Genomic DNA, 16,332 nt, shown 5'->3' with positions numbered 1-16,332 from the left:
CTATGAGTGTCCTTGTCGATCGTCGGTCGAGCTTCCAGTGCTGTGTAGGTAAAAGTGCAGCAGAAATAAATATAATCCATCTCTCACGACACTTCGCCGTATTGCACATAGTCCTCTCAAACCCACTGATCTCGTTTGTGTATGTTTTGTGGGTCCGCAGGATAACTATACCGACTAAGATGCGAATCCGTGACATCTAAATTCTGTCAGCCTGCTCCCTACACGTACTACTCCGTAATCTTGCTGTGGCGTTGGTAAGGCATGACAAGTTAGTCAGATACAAATCCGAGAAGGAAATCTCTGAAGTGATGCGAAGATTCTCAGTCACAAGGCACTGCAACGCAGTGTGGCGCACGAGGTTATGAATGAATGACAAGAGCATGTGCGTGCAATGATATTAAAAGAAAAATATTGTCAAGCGCAGACGCGAGCGAGGATAGAGTAAGGATACAGATACAGTCAGTCAAGCAAGAATCAATACATCCACAACCTCCACTCCCCTGCATACTCGTACGATCGCGTGTGTAACCTCTCAGCAAGTGTGGGTATCGGTGAAGAATAAAGAAAGAGAATGCGAATGGAAGACGGGAGTGAAATGAAAAGAGGATGAAGGATAAAAGGAAATCATGAGTCTAGCTGGAACCCTCAAACGCGAAGACTTTAGTAGGTCGCAGCCGTCCGTCGGCGACGGCGACCAAATCCTCCTCCACGGGTGCCTGCGCGTCTCCTTCCTGTACCGCAGCGGCAGCAGAGGATGTCGAGGATGACGTCGAAGATGGTTACGATGACCTGGAAAGCGCAAGAGCATGTTAGAGGTGAGGACTAGAGGTGGGATGTAGGAGGGTCAGGACGTACCATGACGATTGCACCGACGATGGTCTCAAGAACTCCTGCGATAGCAGAGATGATGGCGATGATGCCGGAGCCGATTGCAGAGAAGATTGAACCCTATGGAAAATATTGCAATCAGGACGAAGAACGACAGGGAGTACGAAGAAAAGGACGAACCATTATAATTGTGAGTTTGGGTGTTCAAGTGGTTTGTTTGATTGGTTGGTATGAAGTGGGGGTTTGTATGAGATGATGAGCGGGGTGGTTGCGAATAATGTCGAGACCAGATCGACCGCGTCGCGTTTTTATAGAGGAGGCTCCTGAAGTCGTGGAGTGACGACGGGGAATTAGGCGCCACAGTGCGTCACTAGAAAATGAACGGAAGCGGCGTCACTGGCAATCTACAACGACGTCATCCATGGCCGGAAGTTGTACGGCTTGCAGCTGTCGCGCCTTCCGTCCGGCTTCGGGACGATTCTAGACGATGACGGCGCCATCTGTTGGCTCTTTCGTGGAGTCGAAAATGGTATTCCGAGAGCTGTTGCGGAGCGATCGAACGACGGTGGGCAACTTTCCTCTGGGGCTGCTCAATTCTCGCAGGTCAAACTGTCAAGTGAAGCTGGTCAAGGTCAAGCTGGTCAAACTCTACGCGGTGGCGCACATGGGCTCGTTTGCCGAGTTGCGCCACTCTCGATCTGCTCATTCTGCCACAGACGTGCAAATTCCATCAAGAAATTCTGTATTGCATGCCCCTCTTCGTAAAAATCAGTAAAAAATATGTCTAACCCGAGCACGCACAGGTCCGCTCAAAGAAAAATCCTGGACTTATCCTACCTAGTGAATACAAACTGCATTGGACAGTGTATACAGTATGCGTCTCCCCGTGAGAACCACTCGATGATGAGGTGTTCGCGAAGTCGCGGGACTCTTGCCGACTCCACCTGCATCGCTTCGCAGAGTTTGACCTGCTCGAGTTTGACTTGACAGTTTGACCGGCCAGAATTGAGCAGCCCCTCTTGGTACCGCTACTGCTCGCTACTGACGTCATTTGCTCAATTCCAACAACGGTCGGATCTAGCCGGCGCTCGGTGTTCAACGCTTTGAGGAACCTCGCCACTCGAAAGGCCTCCTCATTCCAAACGTCCACCACGCCCTCTCTCTCTCTGACGGCAACTTGTGTATGGTATAACTCACAGCAAAAACATCTAGGAACTTATATTGGATTTCTCTATATACTGGTCTATCGTCGCTGTGGCGAGCCCTCATCGCACACTCGCTCGGATTGACCACTTGTTTCAAACAATGACAAGCCTAGAATAGAATGCCCTTTGTGGCAAAATCCTGCGACTTGATGAAACCCCTACTATGCGAGCATCCTGCACGCGCACCCTTTTTGCCGTGGGTCGTGGGTTAGTACCCAAGTCTCTCGGCCACATGCCTAATACTCACAAACATTTTCTCTACCATACAGGCAATGCATTGTCAGCTCAGGGCATGACAGCTGGTCCTGAGTCCATCTGTCAGCCCTGCTGCTGTAACACGACAGACATTGACACGTAAGCACAAACCGGTCTCGAGTTCGTCCATGGGACAACTGTAAGCTCTTGGCAAGTGCACTTGCCTCCAAACCGCAGCCTTAGTTAGGCATCCTGTCGATACCCATGGCGAACGCAAGCCTACCCCAGCGCTGGTCCAGAGCCTGCTATTTCAGTGCTATCGTCTTTCCTTTCTTTTCGCTTGAGCCTCGGGACGAGTGGCATTCTCGTCAGCCGCCCTAACGTCGCCATAGTCGTACGACATGACTGCACGGAGAAGTGGACGACAGTTATAGTTATCTTCGTCTTGGCTTGGCTTCTCCTTCCCTGTGGGCAAATGGATCCGATATAGCTTTTCATGCCGAACGATATCCGTCGTCGTCCGTCGGGCGCTCTGGTCCATCGAATTCTCAATTGAACCGTACGCATGCTCATACAAGCCCACACCCCATCGTGCCCGCCACGAACTGTTCCACTCATCGCTGCATACGCCTCACGATCCGCCCACACGACACAGTGATCAATGATCATCTATAAGCATATGTCTGCGCATGATGATGATCTTCCTTTCCAGTCCTCACCAGAATCAAAAATAAAACAAATATACCTCCGTACGTCATCCGGACGTTTCCTATCCTATATCGGAACGTAAAGCACAATGAGTATACGCGGCCGCCCGGCCAGCGAACCGTGATCACGGTCCTCCCTCCCGCCCACTGGCAATGGCATATTGTATTCGTCCCAGTTCCCAGGTCCCTCTCGGTAGCCCTCGGTCCCCCGAACTGAACGGTCGAAGCGGATTGTGGCCTCGAGGCGCTCCGAGTGTTTTCATTTGCGTTATGAAGGGAAGGACGGGGTGAGCATGTGTGGGGGTCGGGCAAAGTAGGTGTGATATATAAAAGGTGTTGGGGTCGCTTCGCGCTGCGATTGTTCTTCCTTCCTCTGCGCTGTTCTGTTCTGTTGTGTTGACGCCTTTTGGCTGCACCTGGTGCTTTTCGCCGTCGCCGTCTTCCATCTGTTTGCTGCTTCCTGTTCTGTCCGTGCTTGGATTGGACTTGGTGGTGTATAGTTGAAGTTCGAATTCGGAGTTTGCAGCGAACGAGAATATTCGTAGTTGACTATGGTGCGTCGCTTTCGTCTCTTGCACCACTCACTCATTCACTCACCTGATTGTTTTTTCCTTACGATAATGACAATGACAGGGCTCCATATTCTCTGCCATCGGCTCCGGCATCATCGCCATAATCTCAGCCGTCGCATACCTCCTCGAAGCCATCGTCAGCGCGATCGTCCTAGTGCGTATTCCCGTCTCTTCTCCCTCTCCTCTCTTCTCCCTTCTTACTTCAAGTCTCATCTCGCAACGCGCAAACCCCACACTCCTCCCTCTCATCCCAAACTATTGCACCCTATCTCGACATTCAACGAACTCCCATCCTCTTTCAACATCCAACGAACGCGTCCCCCCCTCCCCCCCCATCCCCTCCTGCACCCACCAATCCACCCACACAGATCCTCGTAACGATCTTCGACGTCCTCCTCGACATCCTCTGCTGCCGCTGCGGGACTGGCCGCGCGCGCGCGGGCCATCGGCGGAGTGACGGGTATGGCTGGAGCTCGAGGAGTAGGAGACGGAGGGCTGCGGCTGCTGGGGGGACGTATTGAGTGTTCTGCGGGTGTAAGGACGTCGAAGTTGTGAAACGAAGAAATGTGGTTCGGGTCGGTTAGAGGGTTTGGCCTTGGTCTTGGTTGGGATCTGCGGCAATGGAAGGGCGGATAGAATGGAGCTGCGGGCGGCTGGCAGCGAGGCGTTCATGCACATGCTATTCGGTGCGGTGCGGTGGGACTATGCAATTGCAATCGTAATCGGGAGGGAGAGGGAGAGTTGAGCTTGAGCTTGGACGTAGGATGGGCACATTGGGTTTCGGGGAATCTTCGGAGAATTGGAGGATTGCAATAATGGTTGGTCGGGTGGGTAGGTCTGTTGGCCGTGCTGAAGAGAGGAGGAAAGATGGGCGGGAACGTTTGGAGGTGGAAGCTGTTGGGCGTGCAGGTGCAGGTATGCGTGACACGCCGAGTGAGTGATTGAGTGTGTGGGTGGAATGGCTGGGAGTCTGAGGAAGGAAGAACGGGAAGAGTAGACGAGGAAGACGAGGAGAGTGGGGGAAGCTTAAGGAGGGAACGGGGAGGAGAGGGAGTTATCATGTTATTTTCGTGTGTATATTATTCTCCATTATAGGATCCTATCTATTGCTTCTATTCTCTTTATCTAAATAAAGTAAATAACATTGCAGCTGCAGTCTAAGGAGGAGGGCAGCACTGGCGATCTACCTCTATGCAGGAGTCGTTCGAATCAGCCACAAAACTCTCGACACCTCTTCGAGATCTCTATCCTCACCTCATACTAATCACCAGCTCCCATCCCCATCTCTCACCCTTCCCGTCATCCCCCGCCCACTCACTCACTCACTCACTCCTCATCCCCCACTCAACTCTCCCCAAAAAACACCCTCCCCAAAAACAGCCCCACACCCCCCTCATCATTCGTCCCCGTCTCCCAAACCGCAGCCTCCCTCGCCACGCGCATCGCATTTCCCATGGCGACGCTCATCCCCGCGACGCGCATCATTGGGACGTCGTTCTCGCCGTCGCCGAAGACTATGACGTTGGCGGGGGATATTGCGAAGGTGGGTGGTGAGGAGGTGGAGGAGGCAGTGGGAGAGGTGGAGGAGGAGGCAGAGGAGTTAAGGTGCTCGAGGAGGAAGGCGAGGGCGGTGCCTTTATTGTGCGCTGCGGGGATGAGCTCGAGACAGAATGTGAGAGCTTGGGTGATCGCGAAGGTTCCGGAGGATATCAGGTTCGGTGGCCAGTTCTGTAGGAGCTCGCGTTTCGCTGTGTGTTACCATCAAGCATCAAGGTCAGTTAATATAAGTGTGCATCCAAAGCGATAAACGGCGAAGTGAATGCAGGGCGACGGAACGCACAGTCAATGATGCTCTCGTCGGCCACGACCGCCATCTTAATCACTTTTATCTCTCCGTTCCGTATCTGTTTCAAGATCTCCTTAGACCCGTCGACCGTATACCCAACCAGATCCTCTCCATACCCCCTCAACTTATCCGCCCAGATCGATTCTCCCGTATACTCTCCCCCCTCCCCCTCCCCCTCATGCCCCTTCACCCCAGGCAAAATCTCATAAACCCTCTCCCTATCATAAACCATAAACGCCACATCCCCCCAGCCCCTCAACCTCTCAATCACCTCCAACACCACCTCCTTTTCGAATCCGCTTTCCCTTAAGATCGAGCCGTCGGGGTTGTAGATCACGTTTCCGTTGAGGTGGATGGAGTGGAAGGCGTGGTTGAGGGAGAAAGTGTCGCGGAGCGAAGAGGTGGCGCGGTGTTGTTTGCCGGTGGAGATTATGAATGGGAGCGTGGGGTGGGTTTGGCGGAGTTTGAGGAGGGTGAGGTGGGTGGGGGAGGTGGGGGGGAGGGAGTGCGTTGAGTCGAGGAGGGTTCCTGGGGGATGGTTTGGTTTATGGTAGATTAGATGTCTATTGCCAGCAGAGTTCCGAGTGTTTTTGTCCGAGAATAGGGTGTATATTGTTGTCCGAAAAAAATTAAGATACTCACCGTCTACATCAGAAACGATCATCTTGATATCCTCCGCCTTGGGCAACGGCCTCGATGGCTTCGGCGTCATCTCCTGTATGCTGACTGACATCTGCGAGTATCGTTCAAGAGCTGGTGACGATAGAGCTTGGTGAAGGTTAGATAGAAAGAAGAGTAGATGGGTCGAGTCGATGTAAAACGGCGTGTTATATAGGGCTCGAGCTGACCACGCCGTCGATGTCGTGAGCTCGAGTCAGAACGTGCATCCATCGGAGCATCGTCCGTCGTTTCGTCGCCACGTCATTTGCGTTTTGAGTGCCTCGTGGGTCGGGCGTATTGAAGGCCTTGTTATCTGGGAGTTTCAAGAAATGTATTTGGAGGTAAAGTATGAAGCGAAGGAACGTTCGATGGGGGTGCCACACAATGATGGTGGAGGGCTACAGTGGCGCTCCCCAAACAGGCACAAATATTGAATATTCGCGTCTCGCGTTCCTCCAACGAAGGAAGTCCAGTCCTCATAGCTCTCTCCTCGTCCTCTGTCCTTCTCTTCTACACTACAAGTCTCTGATCTGCTCTGTACTACCACGGTGCTAGCGTAACTATGGCATCAACCACAAGTCTGCCTCCTCTGGACCCGCTGTACAAGGCGAACGCGAAACGGACGTACAGCGTGTTCGCGTCATGTCCGGAGCAGGGTATGAAGGAGGAGGAGAAGAGGTGCGTGAACATGCTCTATGGACCGTCTAGACGTGTATTAATATTAAGCATTCATAGTGCGCGGATACGGCTCGCCGTGAAGATCAACGACGAGTACAAACACTACAAACAGCTGCCCTCTGCTCTGCTCGAGCAACAGATGCCCGTAGGCCCAGCCCGGCCAAAACAGCAGCTAAAAGCGATCACAGCCGGCCGTACGTCTTCCTACAGCTCTTTACCCTTAAACTCAACTAACTCGGCCCACTTCAGCCTCAGCCTCCGCCTCCGCCGCCACCGACACCTCCCGCATGATCGCCACAATCGACAACACACCCACCCAAACCCCCTCCACCTTCTCCAACTCCTCCCACCTCTCCCAAGCCCTCTCCCTCCACAAAACCACACGCACCATCAAGCCCACGTTCCACCCGCAATGGAAGCTCATGCGCGTCATCTCCGGCCATCTGGGCTGGGTACGCTCCGTCGCCGTCGAGCCGGGCAATAAGTGGTTCGCGACGGGCGCGGGCGATCGGGTGATTAAGATCTGGGATTTGGCGAGTGGGGAGTTGAAGTTGAGTTTGACGGGACATATTTCGACGGTTAGGGGGCTGGCGGTGTCGAGTAGGCATCCGTATTTGTTTTCGTGTGGGGAGGATAAGGTGCGTTTGACTCCGTTCAACTTCAACGCCCTCAGAATGGGAAGAGGGGATGCTGATGTTTTGTGCTTGTGATAGATGGTGAAATGTTGGGATTTGGAGGCGAACAAAGTCATCAGGCATTATCACGGCCATCTGTCCGGCGTCTACTCCCTCTCGCTTCATCCGACGCTCGACGTGCTCGTCACGGCGGGCAGGGACGCCTCAGCGCGCGTGTGGGATATGCGGACGAAGGCGCAGGTGCATGTCCTGGCGGGACATACGGCGACGGTCGCGGATGTGAAGTGTCAGGAGTCGGACCCGCAGGTTATTACGGGTAGTATGGACTCTACCGTTCGGTACGTTCCCTCCATCCCCTCTCGTAAGAATAATCCACTCACAACACAACACACGAACGAAAACAGCCTCTGGGACCTCGCAGCCGGCAAAACGATGGTAACCCTCACGCACCACAAAAAGTCCGTGCGCGCGCTCGCGATCCATCCTACAGAATACTCCTTCGCCTCGGGCTCGGCGGGGGGGAACAATATCAAGAAGTGGAAGTGTCCGGAGGGGACGTTCGTGTTTAATTTTAGTGGGCATAATGCGATTATTAATACGATGAGCGTTAATGCGGAGGGGGTGTTTTTCTCGGGCGGTGAGTGCTTCGTCTTTCGTCTTCCTCTTCCCTTCCTCCGTTCGACCTTCTCGTTATTATGTCCTTCGACGCTTGCGTTGAGACTTCATACTAAACGTACGTCTTTCGCAGGCGACAACGGAACGCTCACGCTCTGGGACTACGACACCGGGACGCCATTCCAGCATATGGACGATATTCCCCAGCCGGGGTCGTTAGAAGCCGAGGCTGGAGTGTTTTGTTCGACGTTCGACGCTACCGGGACGAGGCTGATCACGGGCGGGGCGGACAAGACGATCAAGGTGCGTTTGGCTCTCTCCCTCCCTCTCTCTCTCTCTCTCCCTCCCTCTCTCTCGCTCGCTTTTCTTTTGTCCATACGCCGTTGGAGATGAAGTTAATCATTGGTTGTTTTGTGTACGCTTTTTTTGGGGGATGTAGGTTTACGCTGAGCAAGCATGATTCTTGATCATGATGGGGTGTGGCGCGCCACATCGTGCGGGCTGAGGTTGTCGGATTGTAACCTTTACCTACTGATTCTGAGACTCGTTGCTCTGCTTTGTTTGCTTATTTCTGCGTACTGGCATCCTCAACGCGAACATCAGTCAGAATACTCGTGAACGACTTTTTGTTTGTGTGAAATAAGTTCGAGTTCAAACTTCAGGGGCCTGTGGTCGACGCTGACGCGGGGCGGAACGCGGAAGGCGCAATGCTTCCTACACCCTTATCAATAATCGTTCACTACACCGACTCAAGCTGGCCACTGGGGATCGAGCATCGTTTGTAAATAGATGTACATTTCTCATCCCGCCTCTCGCGTCCACGTTCTTCTCTTGCCTGTTGACCACGACCACGACCACGAACGACTGACCGTGCGCACAGGACTCGGACTCGGGCGACCTCTTGGGATTACTCATTCTACGCTTATTATAACCTGAATCTTGACTTAGGCGAGCCCTCAACGTTCGACGCTGAGAGCGAACAGTTGAGATCTAGCGAACGATACGATGTCCGATCCTGAACGTCAGCCTTTACTAGAGGCCACGACCGACTCCTCCCAACCCCCTTCCTACACCCCCTCCTCCTCTTCCTCTCCAGAAGATCAAGAGCAAACCAAAGCCCAACCATCCACAGAAATCCAAATCATCACCGACTCCTCATCCTCACCCTCCGGCTCCATCTCACCCGACCCCGAACTCTCAGATCTCGCCTCATCAGGGGCAGGAGGGCTCCCGAAACCGAGCGTGAAGCAGAAAACGAGCGGGTGGATGATGGCGTGGTATGTTGTGTTGGGTGTTGTGTGTGTGGGCGCGGTGGGAGTGTTCGTTAAGGGGTTTATGGATGCTGATGATGTTGAGGTGAGGACTTTCTTGAGCTTTTCTTGCTTGCTTGCGAGATGATGGATGAGGGATGAGGGAGAGTGGTGGGTGGAAGGGAGAGAGAGAGATGCGGGAGTGCTGATTAGTTGGGTGTGTTCATAGTTCGATCTCGGAAAGGCGTTGAAGAGCGCGTTGGGAGGAGGGTTGAGCGGTGCTGCTGGTCAGTTTCTGTTCTCGGTATTTATGTTTGCTGGGATTCGGACGCGTTGCTGAACCTTGTTGTGTAGCTATGGTCCTTCAGGTCTTGACGCTTATGGTGAGTTGATTCGGTTCCTTGTCAGTTTATCGCTGTAGGTCGGAGGCATGGGCCTGTGGGCCACAGTGAGCTCTCGGTGGTCGAGATAGACCACCGTCTGCTGTATGGTTGTTTAACAGCCGCACCTGTGTGACTCCCCACAAGTCTCCATAGGATATACAGAACCAGCCCACGATTCGACCACCCAAACCGACCCCTTTCCCGCTACTGTGGCACTCGCTGACCCCATCATCTCTCAATCTCTCACAGCCTCTCCGCACCGTCATGAACTACCAATACCGCTACGGAACGACGACGACCTCCGCCATCAAGACCCTCTACCACGAAGGCGGCTACGCACGGTACTACCAAGGTCTTCTCGCCGCGCTCGTCCAGGGCCCCGTCTCCCGCTTCGGCGACACCGCGGCGAACGCGGGCATCCTCGCGCTCCTGCAGTCGAACGCGTATCTGAAGGATTTACCGGCGCTGCTGAAGACGGTATTCGCGTCGGTGGCCGCGGCGCTGTTTAGGATGATTTTGACACCGGTGGATACGGTGAAGACGACGCTGCAGACGCAGGGGGCGAGGGGATGGGGGTTGTTGAAGAAGAGGGTAGGTTCCCGGTGTTTTTTTTTAGGAGTGAGATTGGTGCGAATGGCTGATGTTTTGGATTGATGTGCGCAGGTCAAGACTTATGGCGTTAGTTCGTTGTGGTACGGTGCTTGGGCCACAGCGGCCGCCACCTTCGTCGGCCACTACCCCGTAAGCATCTTCCTCCCATAACTTCTCCATTTCCTCTAATCCTGACAACCGTCATTTCCGGCCCAGTGGTTCGCAACCTACAACTACCTCTCCGCCAACCTCCCACCCGACCACACCCTCATGCAAAAACTCGCCCGTCAAGCCTTCATCGGCTTCGTAGCCTCCGTCGTCTCCGACACCATCTCGAATTCGCTGCGCGTCGTGAAGACGTACAGACAGGTGAACGAGACGAGGATAGGCTATTTCGATGCGGCGAAGGCGGTCGTCGCGGCGGATGGGTTGAAGGGCCTGTTTGGGAGGGGGCTGAAGACGAGGATTATTGCGAATGGGTGTCAGGGGTTGATGTTTTCTATTTTGTGGAAGTTGTTCATGGATCTGTGAGTCTGATATTTTTCGATGAGCGTTTTGTTGTGGCTGACGCGAACGGTTGAATCATCCCAGGTGGAACGACAAGACGAAGTAGACTTGCGTATACTTCATAGACGGGTCGAATGTTCCTGTAAAGTCTGTATATGGTCTGCTCTACGACTGATCGTGCCAGATCATCGGTACGTTCAGGTCGCCGATATGAGCATATCTTCCTTTGGGGAGAGAGTTGTATTCTCATCTTGAAACCGAGAGCTTGGCGCACTACGTTCCTCAATTCGACTCGGAAAGACAGCACGGAAGCGGAAGCAGAAGAAAAGCAAGCGCCCACTGTGGTTTTCCCTCGCACGCGTTTTTAGCCTCTAATGACTCCTCCGTCAGATTCGAGTTTCTTCGTATCGACCGCACGACTACACGTTCCGTTCCTAGTCTCTACGGCTTGCTCGGTCATGCTGGGGTCGACTGGGCAACTGGACCTTGCGCCCTAGGAGCGACGAAGAATACCTTCAAGTCCAGTTCTCGTATGTGTGCTCGATAGAGAGGTCGGTGAGTGCAGTTCAACGAAATTATTATTATAGTGGGCTTGGATATCTCACTACATACACTCGGCTTCTAAAAGATACATATCAATCACTGGTGCCGCTTCAAAGTCGTGGCTGTACCTCGGCGTGCTACATAGATCTCTCTTGTAAGCCGTGCCGGGATCTGGTGCTGCATGAAATGTTGATATCAACATTGGACATCATCATGGTTACCGTTCACACCGACGTGATGGATCCGCATTCGATTTCTGGGACTTATTCTATGTTTTTGAAGTGTTGCGCATGGTTTGTCGTTGGCCACTTGCATGTGTACTTGCACGCAAGTTATCGGAGGACTTTGTGTAGAGTTTGAGTTCAGGATATTACTGGAGAAACGCTTTGAACGGAAGGTGTTCCTCGATCAAAATTATGACGGCAATGTACGTACGCAATTCTTTTGCATCGTCGACCAAGCGCTGGATCTGATCCTACTCTCCTATCTATAACAGGATAATTGGCGGTCGTATTCCTCTTCTGTTGTTGTACCTGGTTGTCTACCTATCACGACGCCGTTTTCGCACAGCCTACCATAGAGGCGGGACGAACGAGACCCTATCATCATGCGTATGCTCCTATGCCGCATCATATAGTCATCTATCGCTGTGCCCCCACGTTGCGATCTCGTCTCCTTGTGGTTGCTTCGCTTTTCGTGGACGAAAGGCGGCTCCATCACTCTCCCTCGGACGTCCACCAGCGTTCTCGGTTCCATTCTTCTCTTTTCTTCAACTTTTTCTTTCCTTTCTTTCTTCCACCCTTCACCTGTTGACCAGCTACTTGAAGCGAGTGGCCTGCTCGTGCCAGGTGCACAAGTCAGCTTTTACCATCCTTTGAACGATATAATATCATATCACACACTACCCGGGTTTACACATGACGTTCACCCACCGCCTGTCGTTTCTCGTCCTCTCCTTTATCTATGCCTCTTCTCTCTGGTGGTCGCTATCCCATGCGGCTCTCACACCCGGAACCCTTCCCCTCGCCGTCCGTTCGCCATACCTCAACTGCTGGGAGTCGTCACAGTCAACCGAGTTCCCCGCGCTCAATCAATGGCCGACGATATGGTCTACAGAGGTCCGTCGATGCGCTCTTACTGTTACTCCTGATTGCTCATGCTACGTGTCGTAGTCGCAAGTCCTAGGATGGGAGGGCCTCATCCGAGTCGACAATACCCCCTATCGGTGGCTCGGACTCCATTCCGACTCGACGAGCTCTGCGGCGAATGCGACGAACGCGACGGCTGTTAGTATCACCCCGACACGCACTATCGTTACGATCCCGGCTGGCCCAATGACTTTGAACGTTACATTCTTGAGCCCGATCGAGGTGAGTTGGATGATTTCTGTGCTGTGGAGGTCGCGGCGAAGGTGTTTACAGAGGGTGGTGGTATTGTGTGTTGTGATGTGATGCAGCCGGGAGACTATGTGCGACAATCCATGCCGTTTAGCTATCTTTACCTCGAAGCCACGTCGAATGATGGAAAAGCGCACAGTGTACAGGTACGTATTCACTTGCATCTGTCGGCCATTCCTGATCACCTTAGCAATGCGCTCATTGTGATATGTGAATGTTGCTTTGGTTCATGTAGGTATATTCCGATATCAGCGGAGGTAAGGGTTTATTTTGAGTTGTTGATGTGCCGTTAGGTCGTGAGCGTGATGACAAGTAATTCTTATTTGTGCGCGCCGCCCGTCGATGTAGAATGGAACTCTGGTAATCGAAATGATGCGATTAGTTGGACGACCACTTCGGGCACGAATAGCATGTTCCACGCTATCACGCTCGACAAGCAGACACCTTTCACAGAGACGGCAAACCAGGCGGAATGGGGAACGATGTATCATGCTGGGCAAGCGGTGCGTATATGTCTGTTTTGGCTATGGCATTAGATATGCAACTTATTTGGGATGCACGGCGTCGGACAAAATCGTTTTGACAGAGCTCGACAGCGACGTATCAAATCGCCGCCGATGCTACTAATCGTGGTCAGTTCACTAGCAAGGGTAACCTGCTCGACACCGTAGATCCCAACTTCCGGCAAATCAGCAAGTGAGCCCATATTTGTTCCGTCACTTAGCATGTCCCTTGTTCTCATTCACAACCGGGACTTCAGTTCCTTCCCTGTCTTTGGTATCTCACAGGATTTGGGAACCATTACTTCGACGCAGAAACCTGTGGTCTGGGCTGTTGGATTTACTCGTGATCAAGCCGTGCAGTACACAGACCTTAGCGGTGTGGCCCAAAACCGCAGCTTGTACTACAAGGCCAATTTCACCACGGACGGCGCACTCGTGAGTGTTTACTTCCCTTTCGCTTACATCAATATTGAGATGAACGCCGAATATGCTTGGTGTATCTGCTCAGATCGACGAGTTCATCCTCGACTTCCCTAACGCCGTTCAACGTGCCCAGCAACTCGACTCGAAGATCCTAACCGCCGCCCAGAACATCTCCTCTGACTACGCCGACATCGTCTCGCTTGCAGCACGTCAAGTCTTCGCAGCGACAGAACTCACTATCTCGCAAAGCTCCGATGGTTCTGGATCGTACAACACTTCGGATGTGATGATATTCATGAAGAACATCGGAGGCGCCAGCGAAGGGTGCGTCATCTCCTCCGTTCTATACGTTCGCAATTGACCTCTTTCCTATCCATAGTCGAGTAAACGCCGTGGAAACCCTCTTCGCGTCGTTTCCGATGTTCATGTTCATCGATCCAACACTCGGCGCTCCCCTACTCGAGCCTCTTCTGCGCTTTCAGAACTCTCCCGCGTACAAAAGTGACTTCGCGGCCGCCGACATTGGTTCGTAGACCTGAGTCTTCCATACCTTCTCGTCCTTTCTCATGCCCCACTACTCCCAGGCTCTGGCTACCCTGTCGCGAAGGCGACCACCCAGGGAACATCCCAACTTGCGGTGGAACGTGAGTCTGCTTCTGCTCTGTTCCTGATGTTCAGTTAGTGCGACTCGGGAGCTAAATTTCTCGAACAGAGACGGCCAACATGATCATAATGGCGGCTGCTCATGCGCGAGCTACTGGAGATGGTAACCTAGTCGCAACCTACGTAGGTTTTATTATTTTTTTCTTGGCGTCAGCGAAGGCTAACTCAAATTTCCCATCCAGTACGACTTGCTGAAGGGATGGACAGACTATCTCGTCAACAACACGCTCTTCACCTCCGGGCAGTACGTCTCCAGCTTCCCAGATTTTTGCACCTTCCTTTCACTTACAATTCGTTCCTATCAGGTTCTCAGCCGACCAGAACACGGTCTCCAACCAGACAAATCTGGCGCTCAAAGGTATTGTTGCGATCAAGGCCATGTCTCAGCTTAGTACGGCCTTAGGAAACGGCGTGGATGCACAACTATATGCGGTCAGTACTATTTCTTCAGGTTGGAGAGCTTCTATATTCATTCTATCCCTCATGGTGGCCATTTTGATGTAGACCGAGTCGACGAACCTCTTTGCGCAGTGGGAGTCATTAGCAGTGGACCCTTCGAGCCAGGCCTTATTGGACGCGTTCGGCCAATCGAGTTCATTCACGCTTGGATACAATCTGTTCGCTGACCTATGGCTAGGAACTAACCTTGTCAATTCAACGGTGCGTCGCACCTCACCGCCCATGTCTAGCTCTGCATGCCCATCAGAGACGGGCGCGAGCGCTGTGATGCTGGTCGCTGATACGTGCGTTCCGCTGTGACAGGTCCTGGCCGCTCAAACCGCGAGCTACGGTACACAGGCTCAAAGTGTGAAGTTCGGCTTGCCAACGGACTCGACAGATACCACAGACGCGAATGCTGGGTGGAACATGTTCGCTGCTGGAATTGCTACGGATCCGACTGTTCGTGACCAGATCGTGTCATTGGTTCACGCTCGGGCATCCTCAAACTCATCAGGTTACGGAGGGTTCCCGAGCGTTTTCAGTGCTACCGCTGAGACCACAACTACTGGTATTGCAAGGTATTGGTCTATAATTATCATTCCCTGGTAATTATGCGGGTGCTGATGCGATCTCATACCCTCTAGCCCTGCCCAGGGCGCTCTCTTTGCCCCTCTAGCCTTGACGTGAGTGTCCTATAACACCGGCATACCTGAAATGATTATTTACTGAGAGCGAGCTCGTGAATGTAGTGTGGCACCCAAGACTATCACAGTCACCGCTTCCTCATCGGGTGATACAGCATCAGGCGCCCTTGCCGGAACAAAGAAAACCAGCGGTGGTACCGTCGCAGGCGCCGTCATCGGTACTCTCATCGCTGTTGGCGTGTTTGGTGCCGGAGGCTTCTACTGGTGGCGTCGTCGCCAGAACGCTCAACGACAACAGTACCCACGCAGACAAGACGTCGAGTACACTAGTGGTTATGGTGGAACTGCGCCTCCTATGGAATCGGTGGACGTCCCGCCGGTCACGATCCCAATCCCCGTGGCACGGACGAGAAGAGTTCGACTGGCACCCAATGAGCCTTTTGATCCACACGTTGCAGAGGACACCTTGTCACCATCCGCATCCTCGTCATCTTCGTCTACCATTCCACCAGTGTCTGAACAGATTCTCAGCGCCATGCGAGCTGTAAATGTCAACTCGAGACCGATGGGAGATGTTAAGGGCAGGATGAGTGCCACCTCAAATAGTTCTAACCCTCGATTACCGTCTCATCCTGCGATGAGACTCGCCCGAGGGACATCCAGTGCTTCATCATCGACGCTGTATTCGACGGCATCGTCAAGCAAAGACACACCCGGTGGAAATTCAGATACCAGTGGCGGCGCGGGAGATGGCAGCAGATCAGGGGTAACGAGTCCATCAACAGAGAGCACAAATCAGCTTTTGCACGAGGTCGTGGGATTGAGGAGGGAGATGGAGGAACTGAGACAACAGAGGCTGGAGCCTCCACCAAGTTATGGGGATTAGGAGTGGACTGGGACTCGTTTTGAACGTTTGTGGTATACCTCGTTTTCATTTTCTCTTCTTTTCTATTCTTGCTTTCCCCTTTTTTTTTGAGCCACAGCGCTTATTCCGGGAGACGTTTAACATTGTTGGGCGACTTGATGTCGCGATGCAGGTCGTCAAA

At 52.9% G+C, this 16,332-nt stretch overlaps 5 protein-coding genes across 5 annotated transcripts; 3 read left to right on the top strand and 2 right to left on the bottom strand.

Moving 5' to 3' along the window:
- Positions 1-573: 573 nt before the first annotated feature.
- STEHIDRAFT_122807 (uncharacterized protein) lies at positions 574-1,086 on the bottom strand. Its single transcript, XM_007305956.1, has 3 exons — positions 1,009-1,086; positions 856-948; positions 574-789 (listed from the first exon to the last, which is right to left on the bottom strand). The coding sequence occupies exons 1-3, from the start codon at positions 1,009-1,011 to the stop codon at positions 661-663; spliced, it is 225 nt and encodes a 74-aa protein (XP_007306018.1). The 5' UTR covers positions 1,012-1,086; the 3' UTR covers positions 574-660.
- A 2,086-nt stretch (positions 1,087-3,172) lies between these two features.
- On the bottom strand, positions 3,173-6,283 carry STEHIDRAFT_140397 (uncharacterized protein). The gene is made up of 5 exons (XM_007305955.1): positions 5,996-6,283; positions 5,348-5,881; positions 3,876-5,255; positions 3,569-3,661; positions 3,173-3,489 (listed from the first exon to the last, which is right to left on the bottom strand). The coding sequence occupies exons 1-3, from the start codon at positions 6,084-6,086 to the stop codon at positions 4,852-4,854; spliced, it is 1,029 nt and encodes a 342-aa protein (XP_007306017.1). The 5' UTR covers positions 6,087-6,283; the 3' UTR covers positions 3,173-3,489; positions 3,569-3,661; positions 3,876-4,851.
- A 292-nt stretch (positions 6,284-6,575) lies between these two features.
- STEHIDRAFT_99717 (WD40 repeat-like protein) lies at positions 6,576-8,470 on the top strand (the record flags this gene model as incomplete). The annotated part of the gene is made up of 7 exons (XM_007305954.1): positions 6,576-6,691; positions 6,749-6,885; positions 6,941-7,329; positions 7,405-7,664; positions 7,731-7,963; positions 8,075-8,244; positions 8,381-8,470. The coding sequence occupies 7 exons, from the start codon at positions 6,576-6,578 to the stop codon at positions 8,399-8,401; spliced, it is 1,326 nt and encodes a 441-aa protein (XP_007306016.1). The 3' UTR covers positions 8,402-8,470.
- A 740-nt stretch (positions 8,471-9,210) lies between these two features.
- On the top strand, positions 9,211-10,696 carry STEHIDRAFT_60374 (mitochondrial carrier; the record flags this gene model as incomplete). Its single annotated transcript, XM_007305686.1, has 6 exons — positions 9,211-9,297; positions 9,421-9,478; positions 9,546-9,574; positions 9,824-10,165; positions 10,238-10,315; positions 10,382-10,696. 6 exons carry the CDS (start codon positions 9,211-9,213, stop codon positions 10,694-10,696), a joined length of 909 nt encoding a protein of 302 aa, XP_007305748.1.
- Positions 10,697-12,132: 1,436 nt separating this feature from the next.
- On the top strand, positions 12,133-15,251 carry STEHIDRAFT_60541 (uncharacterized protein; the record flags this gene model as incomplete). Its single annotated transcript, XM_007305703.1, has 15 exons — positions 12,133-12,333; positions 12,388-12,585; positions 12,672-12,758; positions 12,848-12,869; positions 12,961-13,115; positions 13,199-13,308; positions 13,373-13,550; positions 13,624-13,862; positions 13,918-14,063; positions 14,123-14,182; positions 14,251-14,324; positions 14,384-14,445; positions 14,507-14,633; positions 14,706-14,861; positions 14,964-15,251. The coding sequence occupies 15 exons, from the start codon at positions 12,133-12,135 to the stop codon at positions 15,249-15,251; spliced, it is 2,103 nt and encodes a 700-aa protein (XP_007305765.1).
- Positions 15,252-16,332: the final 1,081 nt, after the last annotated feature.

Source organism: Stereum hirsutum, assembly GCF_000264905.1.
Source record: "Stereum hirsutum FP-91666 SS1 unplaced genomic scaffold STEHIscaffold_10, whole genome shotgun sequence".
Lineage (NCBI taxonomy): Eukaryota > Fungi > Basidiomycota > Agaricomycetes > Russulales > Stereaceae > Stereum > Stereum hirsutum.
Note: the sequence above shows the minus strand (reverse complement) of the source record. Positions and strands in the feature narration are given on the sequence as shown.

What these genes read in the sequence shown, in the direction of transcription:
- STEHIDRAFT_122807 (XM_007305956.1), bottom strand. An exon ending in TCGTCGGTGCAATCGTCATG is followed by an intron (nt 790 to 855) that starts GTACGTCCTGAC and finishes TGCGCTTTCCAG; the next exon opens with GTCATCGTAACCATCTTCGA.
- STEHIDRAFT_140397 (XM_007305955.1), bottom strand. Translation starts at nt 6,086, where the DNA reads ATGTCAGTCAGCATACAGGAGATGACGCCGAAGCCATCGAGGCCGTTG. An exon ending in GATCGTTTCTGATGTAGACG is followed by an intron (nt 5,882 to 5,995) that starts GTGAGTATCTTA and finishes ACCATCCCCCAG; the next exon opens with GAACCCTCCTCGACTCAACG. An exon ending in CGACGAGAGCATCATTGACT is followed by an intron (nt 5,256 to 5,347) that starts GTGCGTTCCGTC and finishes GGTAACACACAG; the next exon opens with CGAAACGCGAGCTCCTACAG.